This window comes from Bemisia tabaci, chromosome 3 (genome assembly GCF_918797505.1).
Source record: "Bemisia tabaci chromosome 3, PGI_BMITA_v3".
Taxonomy (NCBI): Eukaryota; Metazoa; Arthropoda; class Insecta; order Hemiptera; family Aleyrodidae; genus Bemisia; species Bemisia tabaci.
In genome coordinates this window covers 34,021,994-34,044,129 of record NC_092795.1, presented here as the reverse complement: position 1 = coordinate 34,044,129, position 22,136 = coordinate 34,021,994, and the positions used below count along the sequence as shown (strand labels likewise).

Sequence of the window (22,136 nt, the reverse complement as noted above, 5' to 3'; positions counted from 1 at the left end):
GTTTTGTTGTTTTCCGTTGGGAAAAGCATTTATAAAATAAGGTGCCATACTTTGTTGGTTTTCCATTCATTACACTACCTTCTGACCTGTTATAAAATAATAGTTTCCATCAGGTTACAAACAAAAAGACGAAATTTCAATACTTCAAACCACAATTCCTATCGATCAATGTAGTGCTAGCGCTTCTTGTTGGTTGCGTATATAACTACTTTCCTTGAATTAGTTCCATGGACGACCTGCAGATAGCAGCTCTGACACATAATAGTGCAATGAAAACTTTCTATAAAAACTGTTGGCCACTGTGATCTTTTTGGCCTGGCGTAACCATCAGTTCACGGGCTATCATGACCACAGCGTACACAGCTGTGGATGCATTGATCAAATTTGGGCCAAGAAAATGCAATTTAAAGTCACAAGAAATTCAACTCAATTATAATAAATTAAAAAATTATTAATAATTAAATAATTAAATAATTATTTTAATAAATTAAAAAATATTGCACCATCGATTATGAAGTCTAATTTAAAACTGTTTACGGAGTAAACTAAGAATGTCTAATTCTCAAGTATGTGTTGATTTCGAAAGTATGCAATATGTTCTGCATTAAATTTTCATGAGAAAACGTGAGCTCTAGTGCCTAATTTCTTACTCTGCTTAGCGGTTCATTCTAAGTTAAAAGTAAAAAAAATTACTAACTTGGAAGACTTTGTGTAAGCTTTGAAAGCAAAAAATTGATTATTCAGAATTCACTAGCAATCGCTTGTCTGGCACTGCCTTTAAAAATCCACTCAACTTGGCTTTTTTGCAATTTTTAAAGGAAAAATTCGGGAAGTTGGAGGCAAATTGAACCTTTTTCAAACTTCTGGAGCTGTCAGGAAAAATCTGACTTAAACTGGATTTTTGGGACCTGCGGGCTGATAATTTAAACTGATCAATGAAGAAGACAAAGGGCAAAAAGAGCGCTCCTATTGGATGAGACAGGTGGTTGTAATGGACAAAGGGAGTATGAAATAGACTAACTAATGGTGACCCTTGAGAGACCCTTTACTTAGTCCATCATTCTCCTCCTTAATACATAACGACCACATTTCAACTAATAAGATTCCTCAATATTTCCTCTGTCTTCTTTGTCTATCACTTTTTTCATCAATTTCAATGATCAACTGCTGTAGAGTAAACACCTTACCATTGAAAATGTAAGCAGGGCATATTTACAATATTCAAATTTAAAGTACTTTTTTCTGTATTTTATCAACGGACCAGAAAAACAAAAGAAGCTAGCGAGGGAACTTACTTGTCCATGTACTGAGTAAGTCTTACATAGGCGATACAAGCTGCATCCTCACCCAACATATGTACATTTGGATTTAGAATAGTAGTGTTGATTGCCTTACAGTTTTTTCCTACAACTGAAACAAATAATAATGAGAGAATGACGATGGAAAACGTGTAAAAATGCACTCCTGTAAACTGCATGAGAGGAAAAGGAATAGAAAAATGCAGGTATCATTCATTCCCCTATCAATTTCACTTAGAATGCAATGGTTATAATTTCATAAGTCTGGGATTCAACTTGATAATTAAATATTAGTGACATCACAAACATGTTGTCAAATTTTATTAAAGTTCAGGAGGCCCATCCTTTTTAAATGTGTGAGGCTTGAAGTTTCTTGAACAATTTGAAGGCACTCTTACAATGTTGAGAAAAAAAACTGTGGCTACTTCTTGGTTAAGGAAATAATAGATAAGAAATTTTAACATTCATGGTAAAGATACAAATTTCTCCAATATGAGGATTGATTTTTCATAAATATACGATATACCAACATGAAATGTATTGAAAGGCAGGTAAACTTTCGAAACTGAAAACGGGGTACATTACTAGGAAAACTCAATTATCATTAGATTCCCATGACAAAAGCAGTAGCATGAAATGCAGTTGAGAGAGAGGTATACCTGAGGGGAACACTTGATTGACTTACCGTTTTCAAAGTAAAATTTATGGAATTCCATTCCCTCCACTAAATTACCTAATGCTTCAGGCTCAAAAGCTGTCAAATGAGGGTCACATATTTTTCTGAAATCATAACAGAAATAACCGGTTAAGAAAATTTAAACTCAAAGGATACAAAATAATTTGGAGGGGAAATGTCAGTAAACTTTGTTTAATATAAGGTTTTAATTTGAAGTGGAGGATAAAATAAGGATTATATTACAAATATGAGTTTATTCCAGAATCGCTAAAGATCATGTCATCTATAAGAACTAATACCTCTCAAACAGATTATCAGATGGAGAAAATAATTTCAATTAAATTTCAAATTAGTTTCTTAAAATGATTAATTGTCTCTCCTCTCTGTATTCAAACCTTGTTTTTTGACGTGGAAAAGACCCATGAAGAAACGCTTAAATTTAAGCTCCTGCTTTGATCGAGTGAGCAGGCCATTTGGGACATTGCATTATGTTTTTAATCAATCATTTTAACTCCAATTTTTTTAATGAACTTGAAAAATCTGCTATTTTAATGATAGGACTACATTCTGAAATAAAGGACCACTATTTTCGGCTAATTTTAGACACAACGTACGTGCCCTAAACAAATAAGTGTTTCAATGGATTTGCAGAAAATAGTAGTCCCTCAGTGCAAAATGAAGTCCAAAGTTAGTTCTGTGCACGGTGGGCTGTTACAAATACACGACAAAATTTCAGGCAGATCCAGGATCATAGCGTCACGGCTGGCTGAGCTTACGGAGACAGACTCCTGGGATTTTTTGAAAAAAAAGTTGCAGATACTTACGTATAGGCCTCATAGTCCCCTGTATTGATAGCTTCGATTAGTTGTTCGGTCATTTTAATAATTTCCTGCTTGCGTGCTGAAACAAGCAAGTAAAGAACAAGTGAGATTTTTTTTTATGGAACAGACTTTATGCCTTTTTTTTCTCGACTAGATGACCATTGAAAAGGCGTCGTAATTGAAACCATTATTTCAGAGTTTGGTTAAAATTTTAACAATTTTCTACTGGAAGATAGATAAGCATAGGAAGATGTTAGAGGACGTTAAACTCATTATGAGACTTAAAATTTTTCCATAATCCCAAAAAGACCAAACTTAGGGTAAGTGCATATTATTTGCTTTCACTATACTACCTGCATCTTCATATTCTGCATTACATATCCTTGTTTTGATCGTATTTTTGAATAAGATGTTGTTATTATATTGTCATGATGTTGTATGGATTTTTACTAATTTGTCTGTTAGCCTTTATACATTTTCTGTCTTATTGTGTTATATCATCTGCTGTGTAAATCTGGATTTAGTTTTGGTGGCAAAAGAAATGCACAGAAAGTTTTCTTTTGTTTGAAAAGTTCTCTTGAGACTTTCCCCAAGAATTTCCGCTCTTCAATTTTATGGAGAACCAAAATTTGCAGATTCTTTCAATTGCTCAAGAGTTTTATGAATATGATGGATTTCAAACGTGTGAAAGTGGAAATCCAATTAGGTTTTCAAATAAGTCTGAGTTCCTAAAAATTGTCCAAGACAGCTAAAGTTGCCTACTCTGTCCGCACTTGGAGCTGGTGCAGTGCAGATACGTGATCAATTTTGAATGGTTTGATGACCTACTTTTTTACATGGGGACTAACTTGGAATGTATCACCTGCTGCATGAAATGCACGTCATGTCTTCTTTGGGCCATCTACTTAAACTTACTTAGATCTCAATATAGCATGCCTCCATTCACTGAGAAATGTAAGTGCATCTCTCAGTAGAGAGTACAAATTTGAATTTAACAGGAAATATGTGCCTGTCCTGAAATATTTAGAGGTTAAATACTAATAATACACAGAGTAAGTATTTACTTTTCTCGTCAAGACAAAAGAAATAATGGTGCAAAAAATTTGCTTCGGCAAATACGTAGCACACGTGAAAAAATGTACATAAAATTTTAATTTTTAAGATCCTTCTACCCCTCTCTCGAAAAAAAAAAAATGTGGTCTGGATTGCAAATCAGACACAATTTTTTTGACTTTTTGAATAGTGTCAAGATTGCTTTGTATTATGCCTCTTTGAAGTGTAAAGTAACCTAAAGAGAACGCATTAATATCAATTCTGGGATCTCCACAACTTGATGAGATTGCTAAAGCTGAGGTGACAGCACAGATTCGCAAAACTGAACCTGGTGAGTGAGGAATGGAGACTTAAAGAAATTGTTACTTTTTACATGGCTTAACACCTGACATATTTACATGACTGAGTCGACAATAGCAGTAAAACACAGGACAGAACACTCACACCACACACCTAGTTGGTAAAACCATGCAGTCTATTTCAGCCGCACTGGAATCACCAGACAATTAGCAAATTAGGTAAAAGCGAAATTCGCCAAAAAGCATGCAAAGTAAAGTGTTTGCAGTTTGATTGAGTCTCATAATGGTGCTATTACTCTGCTGAGAAGGCAGCCTGGGATTCAGTTCATTGGTATTTTTTTGGCTGCATGCTTAGCTAACTCCAAGAATTAATTAGCTAGCATAAAAACCTCAATTCATTTTAAGAATGTGTACACATCACTGTGCAAAAAGAAACAGAGGGTAATTCTGCCAGTTTAGAAAGCAGGAAATCTGCCGAAGTTAAGTTTTTCAGTTTCGAGGTGAAAGTAAAAAATACCATAAAAACTTGTAAGATTAACAAGAAAATTTTCTAAAAAAAAAATGGTTTAGGTAGTATTACAAAATACGGAAAGACAAAAACTTGAAAAAATTAATTTCAATGTATTCCATCATACTTCTGAGCTTCTGCTCACCTTGGAAGACTTTACTCGTTTTTAAATGGATGTTTTCACTACAGCTTCAGTTCCAAAGGAAGATAAAAAAAATCAAATCAGTACAGTTTGTGCGAGATGTAAGTACTAATACTCTTTAAGTATGGTGAGAACAGAATAAAAGGTCCGCAGAAACGATTATTTTATTCCATTCTTTTTTAAATCCTTCGGAAATTTTTTCACTACCCAACTGAGGGTGTACTGAATTCACTTTTACACCTGGTCTTGGCGCACCAAATGCCTGCTGAAAAGAGATGTGATTAAATTAGCGGAGGCAGGGAGAACTTACCAGAACCATAAGAATTATTTGACGATAACTGGGAGAGGGTCTTGTTGGAACATAGTACTCTCAGCTCTATAATACAAAAACCCAACAAAGTGTCAGATAATCGATTAGACATCACAAATTGGTGAGCGACTGCCTTTCAGTAAAGAAACCACTTCATAAAGTGGAAGGGTAAAATAAACTTGATTGATAAATGAGTGACGATTTGATAAAACAAGATTTAGGTAGTGTTGAGAGAGAGAGAGAGCACACTGAAATTTTGGCCCTAATCCTGAAATGGTAGTTCGAAGGACCGATTTAAGAACTTTTATCATCCAACCATTATTTTATATTGTGAAGCATTTCAATGTCCGTTAATTAAGAGTGAAATGATTCAAACTGAGATGGCAAAGGTGCCAGAAGTCCACAGGAGGGATGATATGGTGAGTAAAGAGTGACGAGGTGAATGATGAATGAATTGAAAGAAGAAGGATTAATGCCAAGAGAGGATTTAATGGGTGATGATTCTATTAGGCAAAATTTTCCTGGAAAAATGAAAAATCTTAGGAATTGTCCTCCGCATTTATCGATAAGCGCGCCGATTGAATAAAAAAGAGAGAAAAAAAAGTTTAAAATATTGTATGTTCTAAAATATCCCAAAGTACGCTGCTGCACCCTATAGTAGGTACAATCTCCAAACCTCGAAATGCATTTTCCGATTTTGGTGAAGGAAAAAGAGCCTCCTTCAAAAAATGGAGTGTCAGAAAAAAGAACACCTGAGATACCTGTGTCAATATTTTACAGGTAAACTAAAAATAAAGGGGTGTAGTTGGGTCGAAGACTGAAGTGGATAAAGAAACAACTCGAATGGATTCCTATCCTACTTTCTTTACAAATGCACTTTCAAAGCTCTGCTTGATGTACCTATGCTCTAGCTGTCAGGAGTTGGAAAAAAAATCTGAAAAATTAGAAGGATTCTTACCATCCATATCTGATGAATCTGCTCTCAGCCTTTGATAACTGATTTCCGTTTCTTCTACATGCACAAACAACAAACGCATGAGCAAAACATTTACATGCAAAACTTATATTCCTATGGAAAATACTGACACTTATATTATTATCAATGAGGTTATCATTCAAAGAAAAGCAAGATAAAGATAAGAAAAAAGAGTCAACATCATAAAATTAGATTTGAGCCATTTCAAGATGAAGTTAATCCTAAACGAACAAAAACTTGGCTTGAATTCAAACTCAGCACTTCGAAAAAAGCCGAGTCTTTCTAAAGCTTTGAACTCCAAGTTGTAAAATAGGGACTATTTCTAATAAAAAACCTTGCGAAAGGTACATAATATTTACAAATTAGAAAACTCTTTTTGCATGCGTTTTAAAGTAGAGAATAAGTAACAGAATTTCACACATTTATGTAGGTACTTACTCTTTCCCCCTTACGTTTAATTCTTAATAATTTTATCTTGAGATAAAAGTTAGAATTTGGAATTAGAGCTCAAAAAATAATTTTGAGTCTAATTTTAATTTTTGGAGTTTCTTGGCTTTGTTTTCCCCGCGAAATGGTGTGGACCCAGCACCATTTCTCTACCTTGTTACATGCAGTTCGGGGCACTTTTTAGTGTTCTTTTTTTATTTGGTTTTATTTCCATCCATAAAAATTTTCGATATAAAATATACTTTATATATACTCTTTTTTCTATTTATTTATTTTTTTATTTTAAATGAAAATATTACTTCCTTATAAAAACATTTACAAGTTTAAAACGTGGCATTATTGTCTGGCATCTCTGTAAACGCCGCGCCGCGGCGGGCGGCTGGCCAGCACAAAACGCGCATTGGCGCCTACAAACCTAGAGGGATACTTCAAGCGTTGCGCAATGCGTGAAGTATCCCTGTAGGTTTGTTGGCGCCAGAGCGGGCGCCTTTCGCGCCAGCGGCAGCACGCCGCTCCGCTCAGTAATAGGCTCTAATTTTTAAACTCGCGGAGTCAGCGTATTTTTATCATCGTTTTCCTCATTGTGTGATTTTTTCTGGAACTTTATCTGGACTTCCGCAAACCTCCCCTTCGTTTTACTTTTATGTGACCAGAAATGGATGGATTGGCATAAAATTACCTCTGAAAACTTACTTTCACGTCATTGGGCGAATAACTGTTATTGCAATTTGAAAATTCAGTTTTTTCACTAAGCCTTGGGATAATATTCATAGTCGTTCCTTGAACGTTAAGGCCCCCTTATCCGATGTAACTTTTAAGACTCACGGAGGCCTTACGGGTTGAGGAACGACTATGAATAATATACGGTACTTAAGGGAAGTTATCTCTTCCTTTAAAATGGCTTAAAGGGGAAAATGATGTGGGGCAAAAAAAGTTTCATTCTCAACAAAACCTAGACAAAACCCATTTTGATTGAAACTTTCAGTACATGAGTAGGTACTTCACACCCCTGATACATTGAAACACCTATTATGGAGGTATGCAACTTATGGGTTGAGTCACTTTCCTCAAAAAGGATCGATGTATCTCTGCAACAGGAGTCAGAGTTTGTTCTACACCCAAGTAGCAGTGGTCACGATAAATAGCGATTTTATCGGTTGATTATCGCGATTATATCAGTGGCAATTTATCGCAATATTATCGAATAAAAAATTGCGATTTATGTCGATTAAATCGCTATGCATCGCAATTTTTTGTTCAATAAAATCGCGATCAATTTTCGTCGATAAAATCGAGTTTAAATCGCCATATCGTCACCTTCCAGGCAAAGTATCACAAGCGCCATGCGACGTTTAAAAATTTCCGCCGCCATTTTATTTTTTTACAGAGAAATTGTTCAACGAAGCTGTCCGAAAATTTCACTGAATTTTCTTTGCGCTGCCGATAAAATTTAGTGAAATTTCCGAACAGATTCAACCAACAATTTCTCAGTAAAGAAATAAAATGGCGGCGGAAATTTTTAAACGTCGCATGTCGCTTGTGATACTTTGCCTGGAAGGTGACGATATATCGCGATTTTTGTTGCGACAATATCGCGATAAATTGCCGGGCGATAAAATCGCGATTTTATTGCAACAAGATCGAGGATAATCGCTCAGATGTTGATGATCTTAGCGATTTTATCGCCGACAAAATCGCAACAAATCGCGATTTTTCCGTTGAAAAAAGCTACTTGGGCAGTTCCCCTCTGCAACCTAGATTTTAGGAATCAATTGAAGGACTATTAGAGCTCGTTACACATGTGGCTAAACTTGAAAGGGACAAATTTTACCTGACTTATTGGAGACAGCACGGTGGCTAAAATGAGGCTTTGGCGGCTCATGCTGTTTAGTGGCACAATTACCGGGTTGCGGCGAGCAGCAAGTAGCGCTGGAGGGTTGTGGTGAGTAACTAGTGGCACTAGTAGGTTGAGGCGAGTAGCTTGTAGTACTAGTTGCTTGCGGTGAGTGGCTAGTGGTAGAGGCATGCGGAGAGTTGATCGACGTGCTGTAGTTAGGGTGAACCACCGTTGCTGAGTACCAGTCAAGGCGACTTGAAAAACCATCTACCATGCAAAGTAGTAAACATGCAGATTGGATAAAAATCAACACTTATCACGACACACAGCACATGCATTTAAAATCAAAAACAATGATCCCTTCTTTTAAGTCTCCCACCTGCAGTGGAATTTTCTGGATTCTCCAAGTATATCCGGACTGGGAAAATAAATGCTCTTGAGGGTCTCTCAGATGATTTTTGACTGATTTGGACTTGACAATCAACGTAAGAAGAGTTATAAATCAGATTAAAATTATAAAGGAATTTTTACTCTGTGCAATCGAGCAGTAAAATTCGGAGCCTAAATAATGTCACATCCATTTTTGGACATGAGTACCTATCGAAAACTAAAAGCAAAAATCAGAAAATGAAAATATATGAATTTTGTTCGGCTTTTGTAAAGCTCCTTTCTATTAAATTGAATGGCTGTACAGCAAAAATACAGAACTGAATCCTCTCCTTTCTTTCGCCTCTCATTGAGATTTGTCAAAAAATTAATCAAAAAATAAATCACTGTTAGTGTTCTTTCTTAGCATGCATAAAATTTAAGGTAAAGTGAAAGAAAGAAATCAAGAAGGATGGGCCTGTTGCAAGGTGCGGGGATTTGCAAATTGATGCCTGATTCCTATGGCAAATTTCACGAAAAGAACGATGGCGCTACTAAACAAACTTGAAATGACCTCTCAAACTCAAAAAAAGCTGTTTTTGGAACCGACCCATTCGAAACGGCCACTTTTACACGGTAACGGATCCGCCATACTTGTGACGTAACATCGCGCGACAGACCTGGTCTTTTCATTACTTACAATGTATTTTCCCATTAGGAATTGGCAGCCGCTTTTCAAATGCAAATATCGAGTCAACAAAACGCGATATAACAGTGTTTTTAGAGTAGTTTGCCCAAAACACACAAGGTAGGTACATTTTTAGAATAGTCCTTGGCAATATTGCGAGCAGATCTAAAAGTAAAATAACATTGTAACTCAGCAATGTTGCTGCTCATTCGGCAATGTTGTAGCAATGGTGTTGGTATCGGAAAATTAGATCTTATTGAGTGACCAGAAAATACGCAAAACGATGCATGCGATGACATATCTAGAAAAAATGATGTGCTAGTAGTAAATAATCGTTCACTGGATTGCTATTGCACACATTCCATGGTATACCGATGTCATGTTACACGATTATGATAGGTTATTGGTGTTAGAGGTTGGCCAAAAAAATGTTAGTCCATACGAAATAAAAGGTAAAATTCATGCATACCTCATAGAAAGAATAATGTATATCGTTGAAAATTTAAAAAAGGAGCAAAGAAAAGTTTAAGTGTGACGAGAGGAAAAAGTACAAACGAAACTTCCTAGTCAGTCTGAATGCTTTTAAATTAAAACGTCTCGATTTAAATTAAAGAACCAGCCGACTCCAATATGAATTCTTGGGGGGAGATGCACACACCACGCATAACTGATCCGAATCTACCTTTGAGACTGCGAGACACTGCAGGCTTAGGTTTTCGGGATACTTTCAACTTTGGTTGTTTGACAGCAGTTTTCTTGGTTGGTTTAGGCTTGTTCAGTTGACCAGAAACTTCTAAGTCACCATCACCATCAGTTTTGATTGTTTGTCTCAGCATGACAGAGTCCTTGAGAACTATCTCTTTTATCTCCGTGCCATCTACTTTGCTTACAAGTGAATTGGAAATGCCTAACTGCAGATTTCCACCAGATTTCCTTCTCGGCTGGAAAACTTGAGATTCATGAACAGTGCTTATGGTGGCACTCTCGTCATTTTTATTGCTCACAGGTATGGGAACATGAGACTCGCTAGCTGTGACCGAGCTTGGTTCGGTAGCATGGTTGATTGTTGGTTCCGAAACACAAGGTCCATCAGGCACTTCCAGCTTTGTCTTCCCATTAGACTCGCTTGTTTCGGAAGAAGGGGGTTCAGCAGAAATGTCCAACTTTGGCTCTTCCTCGTTTGGTTTGTTTGTTAGTTTGGACACAACGGCAAGAAAAGTGTCAAGAAATTGTTCAAAACTGTTTTCAGCCGGTGGTTTTAGCAACCTGTGCGGATTTTCGCCCACTAAAATGAAATAGTCCAAACTTCAGAGTAAATTCAGAGAAGGCCCTCTGTTAAATGATAAGGAATTGTGAAAGGGTAGCACGAGGCACAATCAGAGTATGCATCGAGATTGAGTAGATATTTCAAGAATGGATACTTCAGAGGCGGTGCATGAAGATAAAAAAATCGGATGGAACGCATCCTAACTTTCTATTAGATTTGAATGACAAATTCTTCGACAGAAGAAAAAGAATCACTCTGTGCTATATTTAAAATTATTTGGAAAAAAGCTTGTTTGTCAAAAGAATCGAAATCTACTTATTTGAACTTAACTAAAATACCCGCTCTTTTGATTTCACGGCATTCATCAAACACTTGGCACTAAAACATTTTGTCTTCTCGAATTTTGAAATTTCTTTCCCACGGGGTCTATACTAATGAAAATTAAGCTGAAATTTCATGAACTAAATTTTCTTGTTTTTCTTCGATTTCAAATGGAATGAGTTGGGTCTTTAGAGGCTTGTGCGTGAACAGGTTCAAATAAGCAATATGAATTATAAATAAACTCCATGGATATTGAAGACAATGTTGAAAAATTGGAGATTGCTGAAGATTTTAGTTGCAATAGGGTAGCTTTAATGATTAATTTAGCTACAAAACATAATTCTCTTTATTGCAAAAGAAATTTAATGATTTGAGAAGCTCAGAAAAATTTAGTGACCCTTAAGCAGTCTGAACGTTGCGATATTGAGTCATAACTAGACATTTCATTTTTAAGTATACTTTGCTGAAAGGAGGAACAAGTCTGGAGGAATGAATCTTGTCAGAGATAATGGAAAAATTTCCTCGCCTTGATCATTTGCCTTCGTTTTCAATTATTGCAAGTTTGGATTGAATAAAGGAAGAAATAATCCAAAAATGTAAAGTAATAATTTCCGATAACTTTTCAAAGTTTTAAGGATTCAGTGGGGAGTTATCCAAGAGAAAAAGATATGCAAAAGATAGGCGAATTTTATTTACTCATAGGATAATTAGCTGAAAAAATGCCAAAGGAATTTGAATCTATGAAAAATATGCACTACGGCTGATCTAAAAAAATCCGTTTGTCCACCGCTTAAGAGCCTCTTTTTTTAAGTAGAGAAAAAAGAGAAATATTTACAAGATAGGTAGATAAGAAGAGAGGGAATTAATAATCGTTGCCAGCAAAATCGTCAAACCCAGGTCAAATCACAGTCTGTACAGAAAAAGAGAAAAGCTACACGCAACATAAGATAGACCACAGGAAGAAGTCAGGGCTTTTTAATTTTCAATGGGCTAACTTAAATAGTTCTTATCACGAATAATTTGAGAAAGTCAAGGTAATAATTCTAATGAATCTAATGAATTTCCTCAGCGTCTACCGGAAACACCTACTTGGTTTACAAATTCAGATTCGAGGAATGGATGGAGAATGTTAAAGGAATGAGCTGGAATACACAGAATCTTTCAAAAATTTTGCAGGAACATGATTAAATGAGATATGCAGAAAAATTGGTTATTTTTACCGTTGAAACTATTTTCTTTTGTCCTGCAAATCCTGTACATTCGTGCTAAAATCTTGATTGGGAGTTGGGTTCTGACTCCAAATTATGCTTACCTTTTTCACATGGAATTTTGAAATATTTCAAGAAGAGCTGTAATCTGCACTTTGCGAACAGACTCATTATATTCTTCTGTTTTCGTCATGAAGAGTAAATTGCTAAATTACCATTGAGACACTAGATAAGATTATATTGAAACGAAAGTTTTAGGTAAATAAGCCCATCGAAAAACTAACTACTGACATGCAAGTTAATAACGTCAAGAGGTTCGTAAATTAAGATTGATAATACTTACCCCTACAAGGTGCAAATAACCACATGGACGGATAGGCTATGATTAGGAATTAATACCCCTCCCCTCCCCCCCAAGACCTCAGAATCAAAAAATATTTCCCTATTGAAATTGTCCCGAAAGAAATTATCACAGGAGCTATAACCGACAGATGGTACACGGCGAGCATTTTTGTTACTCTTCCTTACCAATTGATACTCCATTCGATCAATGTTGAGTGCGAAAATTTAGTGGTTCCTCTCAGAAAATAAAATACAAGCAGTGGACAGACGCCAGTTAGGGCAAGAGCAGGACAAGCGCGAGTCATACCTCTCTTGGACTTAGAGAAAGAAGTAAGTGGAATCGACAAGCATCAATTTATCGATTAGAATCGATGATATTTGGTTAATTTTTAGGTATACTACTGCACTTGGATATATTTGAACTTTTCCAAGTCCTATCCAACCATATTTTGACCTGAAAACGGTACATTTTGAGATAAATCATCAGAAGTAAACAAACATCGATTTAAGGAGGAACTTTTGCGGCAAGCCAGGTGTCGTTTTTAAATCGTCATTTCACTTTTAATCTCTGCGATATCTCCAACAAAAATCTTCAAGGAAGCTTCATCCGAAAGCAAAAGATTTTATACAATCATTGGTCTCATTGTAGTAAGCATATCGAATTAAATAAGAATTGAGCTTGTAGGTGCAACACCTGAAACGAACCTGTAATCTCCGCTTATCTGGCGCGACTTCAAAGCTGAGAATCACAAAAGGAACTAAATTCAAGCCACGATTAGAATTATGGCGCAGCGAACGTAGAACATGATGAACGAAGTAAGAGATGCCTCATTCAAAACCGTGTTAATTGCACCCAGCGTTTGCACAACTGGTGCTGAAAGGTGCATTACGGCTCGGCTATCGTTTTGAGTAAAGACATAAGCCCATGGACACCAGTGGCGTGGCGTGCTTTGCGATGTATCGATTGATATGCCATTTAAACCTATAGAAATAGATCGATAAACAGGGTGTTCGCAACGAACACCTTAATAATCGATTCTTTACAATAACTTCAAATGGGGAAGTATCGATAATCGATTGTTCACGCCACGCCACTGATGGACACAGCACAGCAATCACTGCATCGAGCACAAACGCCACATCATGATGCGAGCGTAATGAACGGAAAACCACAGTAATAATACTGCATCACAGCCACAACATGCTAGAATAGTAGAGAAAATGCACGGCGTTCGTGAGATAACTAAACGAGCACGAGTGCTTTTAAAATTGCTGTTCGCTGTAATTGAAGGCGCTACTTACACGAACGACAACTCATCGGGATTGTGCTCGAGGTAGACGAGGAAGTAATGCAAAAGTGCGCGGTGTCTGCGAGACAACACTGCTCCGGTGCGCGTGCATGATTGTATCGCCGTCTACCGCATTTGAAGGAGTGACATACGCGGATGACAGCTGGTTGTGCTCGAGCTCGAAGTATGCGAGTAACTGAAGAGAGCACAGCGTGCGCGAGATAACTATTCGAGCACGCGTGTTGGTCACATTGCTGTCTTCGAAAATTGAAGGCGCAACATACACGGAAGATTTCTTATGGTCTGTGAGCTCACTACGCCAGCAGACGCGATGCGGGAAGTGACAGCAAATCGACGGTGTAAGTCGGAAATCATATATTTCGGGTTGCGACGAACATAGTGTCACCGCTAGTGCAAAACGTATATTAGCGCCTGCAAGAGTGCGGGAATACTTCACGCACTGCGCCAAACACAGTGCGATCGCTGGTCGGTGCGGAAGCATGTTAGCGCCTACAAGACTGCAGGAATACTTCGCGCATTGCGCTAAACACAGGGCGGTCGCTGGCCGCCGTGAAACGCATATCAACGGTTTAAGTCGGCAATCACATAACTCGGTTTGCGACGTCGCAGACTTCCTGTCATACTTTATTTTTTAAACAAAAAACTACTCAACGGCAATTCTGTAAAACTGCCGTGATTTTTCTTCTCTCTGCGAAGAAAATTCTGCATAAACTTCAAGGAATGGTGTCAGTTTGTTCTCCTTTAAAAAATGACAAGGAGACGGAATTTTCTGACACCGCAAACGAGACATGTGATTGCGGACGTACGCCGTCGAAATGTAAAAATATACGTGACCCGAATATTAAGCGAACTTTCTTCTCGAAATTTCGATTTTCTTAGGTGAAGCGAGGACAAAATTTGATTAATTTGGAAACGAGCATGAAAACACTTTAGATGGTGGACTTGAGGGTTTGTTAGTAGAGGGGGGATGAGGGAGCGAAACCGGTTGAAAACCAAAACGAAAACGGAACTGCACACGGAAGAGAAGTTTGTACCTTGATAACCTTGGACACCTTGCAAGAGGGCGGCACCCAAGTTGAGCCCCGTTTTCGAGGAGGAAGGCGACCCGAAAACTGCTACCGGAGCTTTCGTCGTCAACGCGGGAGACGGGGGAGGCGTGCTACCCGTCAAACCTACAAAATTTAGCACAATATTTACATACACCCATCTGTGAGCACCACTCAAAAATGATATGAAAAAAAAAGAAACAATACAAAGGGGGATTGGAAAAAAAGTGGAGGAATAGAGAAAGAAAGACGAAGAGAGAAAAGAAAAAAGAACGAAAAAGGGGGAAAGAAAGAGAGACAACAAAAACAGAAAAAAGAGCAACAGTAATAAGTAGAGTCCACGCCGAATAAGTTTGCGCACAGACTACGACAGGAGATCGTCTGGCGTCACTTTTGTATGGAAAGTAAATGGAAGAATCAATAATGGCGGATTTTCAGTCGCAATATAAAAGTGCATAAACTTATTCGGCGTGGATTACAGTAATAGTAGAAATGGTAGCAGCAGGAGTCGTAGTCGTCGTAGTAGTAGTGGTAGTAGTGGTAGTCGTAGTAGTAGTAGTAGTAGTAGTAGTAGTAGTAGTAGTAGTAGTAGTAGTAGTAGTAGTGGTAGTAGCAGTGGAAGCAGTGGCAGCAGTAGTAGTAGTAGTAGTAATAGTAAGAGTAGTATTTGTATAAGCAGTGGTAGTAGTGGTCAAAGTGATATGCGTTTATCTCAAGGCGCTCCTTCAGCAACTATGGCTGATAAAAGAAAGAAAAAAGTGAAGTGAAGAGAAGATAGTGGTAAAAATAGTAATAGCAGTAATAATAGTAGACAAAAGAGAGAAAATAAGAAAGAAAAAATAAGAGAGAAGGAGAAAATGGAGGAGAAACCCCCTGGGGGAAAAAATGAAGAATTCAAGAGAGGTGTCTCCTACTTTTTCTCATTCGAAAATTACATGTGTGCTAAACTTCAGGTCTGCGGCAATGTGTAAAATGAAGTCCTTTGAGGTTGAAACTCGCTTTATCAAGTCTGAGGTCTTTAGGTAGTGTGAGTGGGCTATGTTTCACGAAACGAGACAACAAGTTCTGTTTCACTCATTGAAGCACCTGTCTGCATTGAGAAAATAATGAGGTATACGCTGTTTCTGAAATAAGCCGGAAACAGTGGTTACTTATCTACTTCAAAATGTACTTAGTTCAAACGTTTCCCCCATTCTTCTCAGAGACAATCGAATCTACACTGATCGATTCTCCGAGAATTACGGTTACATCAACAATTGAATGGGCCTGTTGCAAACTTCAGCTTGAGCAAAAAGAAAAGTTGTTTATTTTTATAGGTAACGGCTCAAAAATCACGACGAGCGCATCGATGAAGTCTGAGGTGCACTCTTAACTTCACAATCTGCGTATGAAATATATGTTTTTTAAGCCAACCCTAAAAGGGCGCACATTTTTTACGTAGATTGTGAGGTTAGGAGTGTATTTTAGACTTTCACAATGCGCACATCGTGATTTTTGAGCCATTATCTATAAAACATTCCTCTTATTTTGCTTTAGTTGAAGTTGCAACAGACCCATTGGTCACGAATCTCGGTTTGCGGCGATGTTTACCTCCTATCACGCATCATTTTTTAATTGGAAAACTAATCGACGTCATTTTTTTTGAGATCCGTGATATTGTCGCAATAATTATCGTAATGTGCAAGTTGATGGAAGAAACTGACCCATACGCCCAAGTAGCAGTGATCGCGATAAATAGCGATTTTATCGGTTGGTTGACGCGATTATATCGGTGGCAATAAATCGAGATATTATCGCATTCAAAATTGCGATGTATGGCGATTAACTCGCTACACATCGCAATGTTTGGTTCGATAAAATCGTGATCAATTTTTGTCTATAAAATCGAGATTAGATCGCCATTTACCGCGATTTTTATTTCGAAAATATCGCGATAAATTGTCGGACGATAAAAGCGCGATTTTATCGCGATGAGATCGAGGATAATCGCTCAGATGTTGATGGTCCTGGCGATTTTATTGCCGATAAAATCGCAATATATAGCGATTTTTCCGTTTAGAAATGCTACTTGGGACCGTATGTAACAGCATTATTGTTGAAAGAAATGACATTGAATTTGTGAGGTATCATTGAAAAATATCGAAGACTACCATAACGGACGTTGCTCATTGATTCAAGGTGTACCCTGGTAAAAATTGGCAGTAGAATCTGTGTTCCAAAATACCATAGACCTACAGCCGGCTGTAAAATTTCCAATAGCTTCCATTGCCGGCAACACAATTTCTTATAGCCTTTTATAGCCGATGGCGATTAAGAAACGGCCTGGCGATAAAGTGTACGCTAAACGTTACTAATTACGGATGCAAGGACTTAGTAACTTTTTGGACTACCGCTTTCTTTTTGGGCCGTAGTACCTCGATTTATTTTGCGAGGAAAGCTCCGTACTTTTGAAGGATGCCGATGCCTGCCATTCCTAATATGTTGGAGCGCCTTCAATTTCGTATGATACTGTGCAATACTCTGGTGTGAAATAGTTGCTTCAAGCGCCGTGGTACGCAGTACGCTGCGGCGCGGCGCGGCGGGCGGGCAGCCAGCGCGAAACGCGCATTGGCGCCTAGAAACCTAACAGGGATACTTCACGCATTGCGCAATGCGTGAAGTATCCCTGTTAGGTTCGTAGGCGCCAATGCGCCGCCGCTCCGCTTTGTGTTAGGCTCTAATATTTAATCTCGTGGAGTCAGCGTTTTTCAACTCATGACTTTGAAATGTTTGCACACTCTGTATGGATTATTCTCATTTTAATTGATGAAAAAAAATATGTAGTAAAGGAAAATATATTGTGCGTTTTGTAAATATTAAGGTGATTCCGTACAAACTTAAGGATTTACAAAGCACACGAATTTCTACACAATTTCTCATAGCCTTTTATAGCCAATGGCGAAAAAGCAATAGCGAGGCGATAAAGTGTAAAGCCCGGCGATAGGAACTATAGCCCGGCTGTATACTTTTTTATCGCTTCGTGTAGCCCGGCCGTAAGATTTTTCCCACTTCCTACAGCCAGCTATATGATTTTCTATCGCCTTCTTCAGTCGGCTATAAGAATTCCTATGGTATTTTGAAACGTAGCTCCTATCGCCAATTTTTACCAGGGTAAGAGAGAGACATCATAAAGCTATATCTTTCTCTTACACATTGAGTAAATGGACAACGCCCGTTATCGTAGTTTCCTATATAAATTTTCAACGAATCCTCCAGATTTTATGTTCCTCTTCTCAGTATTCATGCTGCTACACGTCATGGATCAATTTCTTTCATTGATTTGAACAATACGATGATGATTGCTTCTTGTAGGGCGACAGATCTTGTTGCATAGTGCAACGTAGTGGCAGATTTCGTAGAATCAGCTCAATTTAAAAGACCGAGGTCAATCAGATAACGGTTAGGATCCTTTTACCGGCAAATATCTTGGCTTTGTATTGGCTTTTTGCACTGGGAAAAAAACACATTGGATCTAGAGTCCAGACTCTTAAAAACATCGACAAGAAAAAGTACTCTTGATTCAATCAGAATCTAGCTTAAATAAGCGGATTTCGTCATGATTCAAGCAAAAATCCGATTGAATCAAGAGTATTTTTTCTTGTCAATGTTTTCAAGAGTCTGGATTCTAGATTCAATATGTTTTTTTTTCCCCAGTGTGTATTGACAAGCGAGAGATCTCTTACTGGCTGTTCGAGCGGGCTGTCTGCTGGTACACGGTAGAATAACGCATGACGTCATCGTTGCCGGACTTGACGCGAACTTCTTGACCGAGCGCAGCAGGCAAAGGAGGACCAGAAGGATCAGCAACAACAGCAAACAGAGGAAAATGGGCACCAGAGCTATATTGAAAGCCAGCTCGCACGGGAGTCGATTCACTATTAAAGCTTTGCCTGATTATTCTTCATCATCGTACCGAATCATCGCACGATAACGCAAGTTTCCCACGGATTGAACGACACAATCTTCACGATGAAAATACTGTTTTCCAACGAAAGTGTCGAAAAAACAGATCACACTGCGTCGTGCGAGGCCATCGCAAGGCCAGGCCAACCAAAGACCGACTTTTAAATCGCACAGAGGAATAAAGGGCAAAAGAACATAGATGAGACGTTGATTGACATGTCTTCCCAGTGCCTTGAACAGAGACAATGGACCACTTGGCAAGGCACGAATTTCAGCATTCTGATACATGTTTCTTAACAAAAATTTCACGTAAAACACGATGCGCACAACGAAAATGACCGAAATCAACTCCTTTACGAAGATATTTAATGATTCTTGATGCGTAAATTCAAACCACCCGCTCATGAAAACTCAATACTCTACGTGATTCACATCGTGCGCTAAACGTTATCATGACAGTATCTACGATTTAAAAATCTGGCAACCTCAATTTTGACGCTTTGGCTCAGCTATAGCAAATTGCTTATAGTTTGAACATCACATGGTAAGAAATGAACATTGCTCGATTGAGAAGCTTGCTGAAACCGTTGTAGTGTGCGATTTGACTCACGTAGCGCTTTGAGTTTCTTGTGAGCGGGTAGTTCAAATTCCTCGTAACCAATGTGAAATAAAAACGTTGATATTTTCGTTAGAAGTTAGTTTCAGTAATATTCGTTGCGCTAATCGTGTTTTACGTGAAATTCTGGTTAAGAGACATGTATCAAATTGCTTAAATTCGTACCTTGTCTAGTGGTCCATTATTACAAAGATTCCACACTCCCAATTGAAGCAAGGATATCGGATGGTTGAGCTCGGATATCAACAGTATTTTTCGCCCAGTGGCAATTGATCAGAAACTCCTTGACTCCTTGAGCATATTACTGGCCTCATGGTGTCAGTGCCGGATCAAACAGTTTGCGAAGCAAATTTGTCAAACTGGGTCTAGATCAATTCAGTTTAGACGTCATTCTTCGATTTAAAGAGAGTCAGTTGCGCTTCTGACAGATGAGAGCTGAATCTTACACTAATAGCCCGAAAAATGATGAATCTCTCTAAACGTCGAATCACCTGCGAAACGGCAAAAACACGTATTTTGGTTGCGGTATATTTCAGAATTATAGAGTTCACCTTATTTCTGCGCGAGAAATTTCAATACTGAGAAAATTAAAAAATTCCGAAAGCACGGGACTTCAAAAACGCACGTGTTGAAGACCACACGGGGCACTAGCGCTGGAAATTTGAACGGACCGCCGCGACACCCCTTCAAGGCTGCCAGATTTCCAAAATGAAATTCTCTCTTGTGCCATTCTTCAGGGGTACTGACGCCCAAGTTGGCAATAAGAGCCGAAAAGTATACTAGCTAACTCTAAAAATACCACGGCTCCGCAATGCCAAAGCGGGGGAAAAAAGCTCAATTTTCTTCGGGAACAGTGCTATGTTGAGAAGAAACACCTTTCGAATTTTCGGACGTTGCTAAATTTTCCGGATTATGATATTAATTTTTATGCAAAGTAACGAATAATTTTCCTTGAAATTTTCAGGTACATTGGATTTAATTGCGAGCAATATTTTCTGATAAATTCAGCAAAAAAGGCTCAAAACTTTACAAGAAAACACTAGTTTCATCGGGAGAAATTTAGTGAGGTCCGAATGCACAGATGTCGTTATTCCTTAGCTTGGAAGAGAGGATCACTAGCGGAGGGAGAGGTGAGGTGATGCGTTGAGTGACGCTCCTAAATAGATCGGATTCAACTGAAAGGAAGCTGCTCACATGCTAAAAAAAGGTGAATTGTTCCCAGCCCAACACGAAAACAGGTTTTCAGAGCGTGTTTAATGGGTCAGTTGCGCTAGTCATTGAAATTCACAGAAAGTGTTCAACATTTTCGGTTACATCAGTTAAAGGCCGGAAACACTATCCGATTGCGCGCGAAAGTATACAGCGCCAAGTTAATTTTCGACGAAAGTATTCAGCATTTCCGATTACATCAGCTGATCGTCGAAAACGCTTCAATCTGACCGCGCGACATAGTTATAGCGTCAAATGGATGTATACCGGAAGTATTCAGTATTTCCGGTAACATCAGCTGATCACCGGAAACACTCTCTGATTGCGCGCCAAAGATACAGCATCAAATGAGATTTAACCTGACGTGTTCTGTACTTCGGTTTAAGATGTAGAGGAAAAAAAGAGGAGGGGATAAGAAAACAACTGCAAAAATTTATATTTTATCGATTGCCGTGTTTCAAAATCTCCGATCCTATTTTAGTTTTTAAAAGGTGACCAAACCAACGCCATGGCTTGCATATTTCACACAGTAATCTTCACGCATAGTAGAAAAATCACCGAAGTTTTTCGAAAATATCGTTCAGTAGTTTTAAATTTGGAAAATAAAGTAAGACAGAAAGTCGGCAATGCCGTAAACCGAGATACGCGTTTCTGCAATTTCACCGCCGAAAAGTTCCATTGAATTCCTTGTACAGATAGGTGCTTTCATGAATGAGCCAGAAATAGTTGTTCCTTATTGCAAAATGTGGCCGAAATGACCTGGATCCGTTTCTCGAGAAATGCATGGCCTACGATGATTGGGGGTTCCATTGAGTGTGTTCCGGGAGCCAGAATAAAACACCAATTACCCCTATAAATCATGCCCCCCTCCCCCTTCTCCTCTGCAGGGGCTTCTTTCTGTGTGTAAAAATAGAGGCGCGGGCGGGGAAAGGGGTGGGGAAACAGATGAACACATTTCCCGGAGGAAACGATGCGGAGCACAAAGAAAGTTGGAGCTCATGATAATGGCGCGGCGCGATTAAGGAGCGCTGGGCTGCCGCGCCCGCGCTAGGCAAAAACGCCATATGGGAGTTCCAACGTTGCGAAGTTTCCCATAATAAAATTCAGATTTTCTAGAAAACTTGCAGACGTTTTTCTTCCGATTTTTCAGGGAATTTTTTCAGCGTTCTGATCTTAAGTACCAGAAAATTTCGAGGAAAATTATTCGTAACTTTTCTCAAAAATAGGCATTTTATCAGTGGAAATTTGGCAACATTCAATTCTTGAAACGACGCTCTTCCTAAGCGAGACAATGCTGTGCCTATGCTGCCGTGCTGGAGAATAACCTTTACAAGCATCCGGAAGTTGCCAAATTTCTACAGATAAAAATTTAAGTTTCTTTGAATTCTTCGCATAATTTTGTCCACAATTTAATGTAGAGCGTCGGAAAATTTCCGAGAAAAATTCTCTCTTGT

The 22,136-nt window shown here is 38.4% G+C and overlaps 1 protein-coding gene across 12 annotated transcripts in view; it reads right to left on the bottom strand.

The window, feature by feature from the left end:
• CaMKII (Calcium/calmodulin-dependent protein kinase II) overlaps positions 1 to 22,136 on the bottom strand; it is a 252,745-nt gene that overhangs the window by 9,562 nt on the left and 221,047 nt on the right. For 4 of the 12 annotated variants that reach the window (XM_072298212.1, XM_072298214.1, XM_072298213.1 and 1 more), the window contains 4 exons: positions 14,904 to 15,041; positions 2,799 to 2,874; positions 1,984 to 2,078; positions 1,296 to 1,410 (listed from right to left, as the gene is read on the bottom strand). In XM_072298212.1, coding sequence (XP_072154313.1) covers positions 1,296 to 1,410; positions 1,984 to 2,078; positions 2,799 to 2,874; positions 14,904 to 15,041 — 424 coding nt within the window. Of the gene's footprint in view, positions 1 to 1,295; positions 1,411 to 1,983; positions 2,079 to 2,798; positions 2,875 to 5,107; positions 5,174 to 6,065; positions 6,120 to 8,361; positions 8,635 to 14,903; positions 15,042 to 22,136 lie in introns of all 12 variants that reach the window. The other 8 variants (XM_072298210.1, XM_072298211.1, XM_072298215.1 and 5 more) reach the window with 4 other exon arrangements.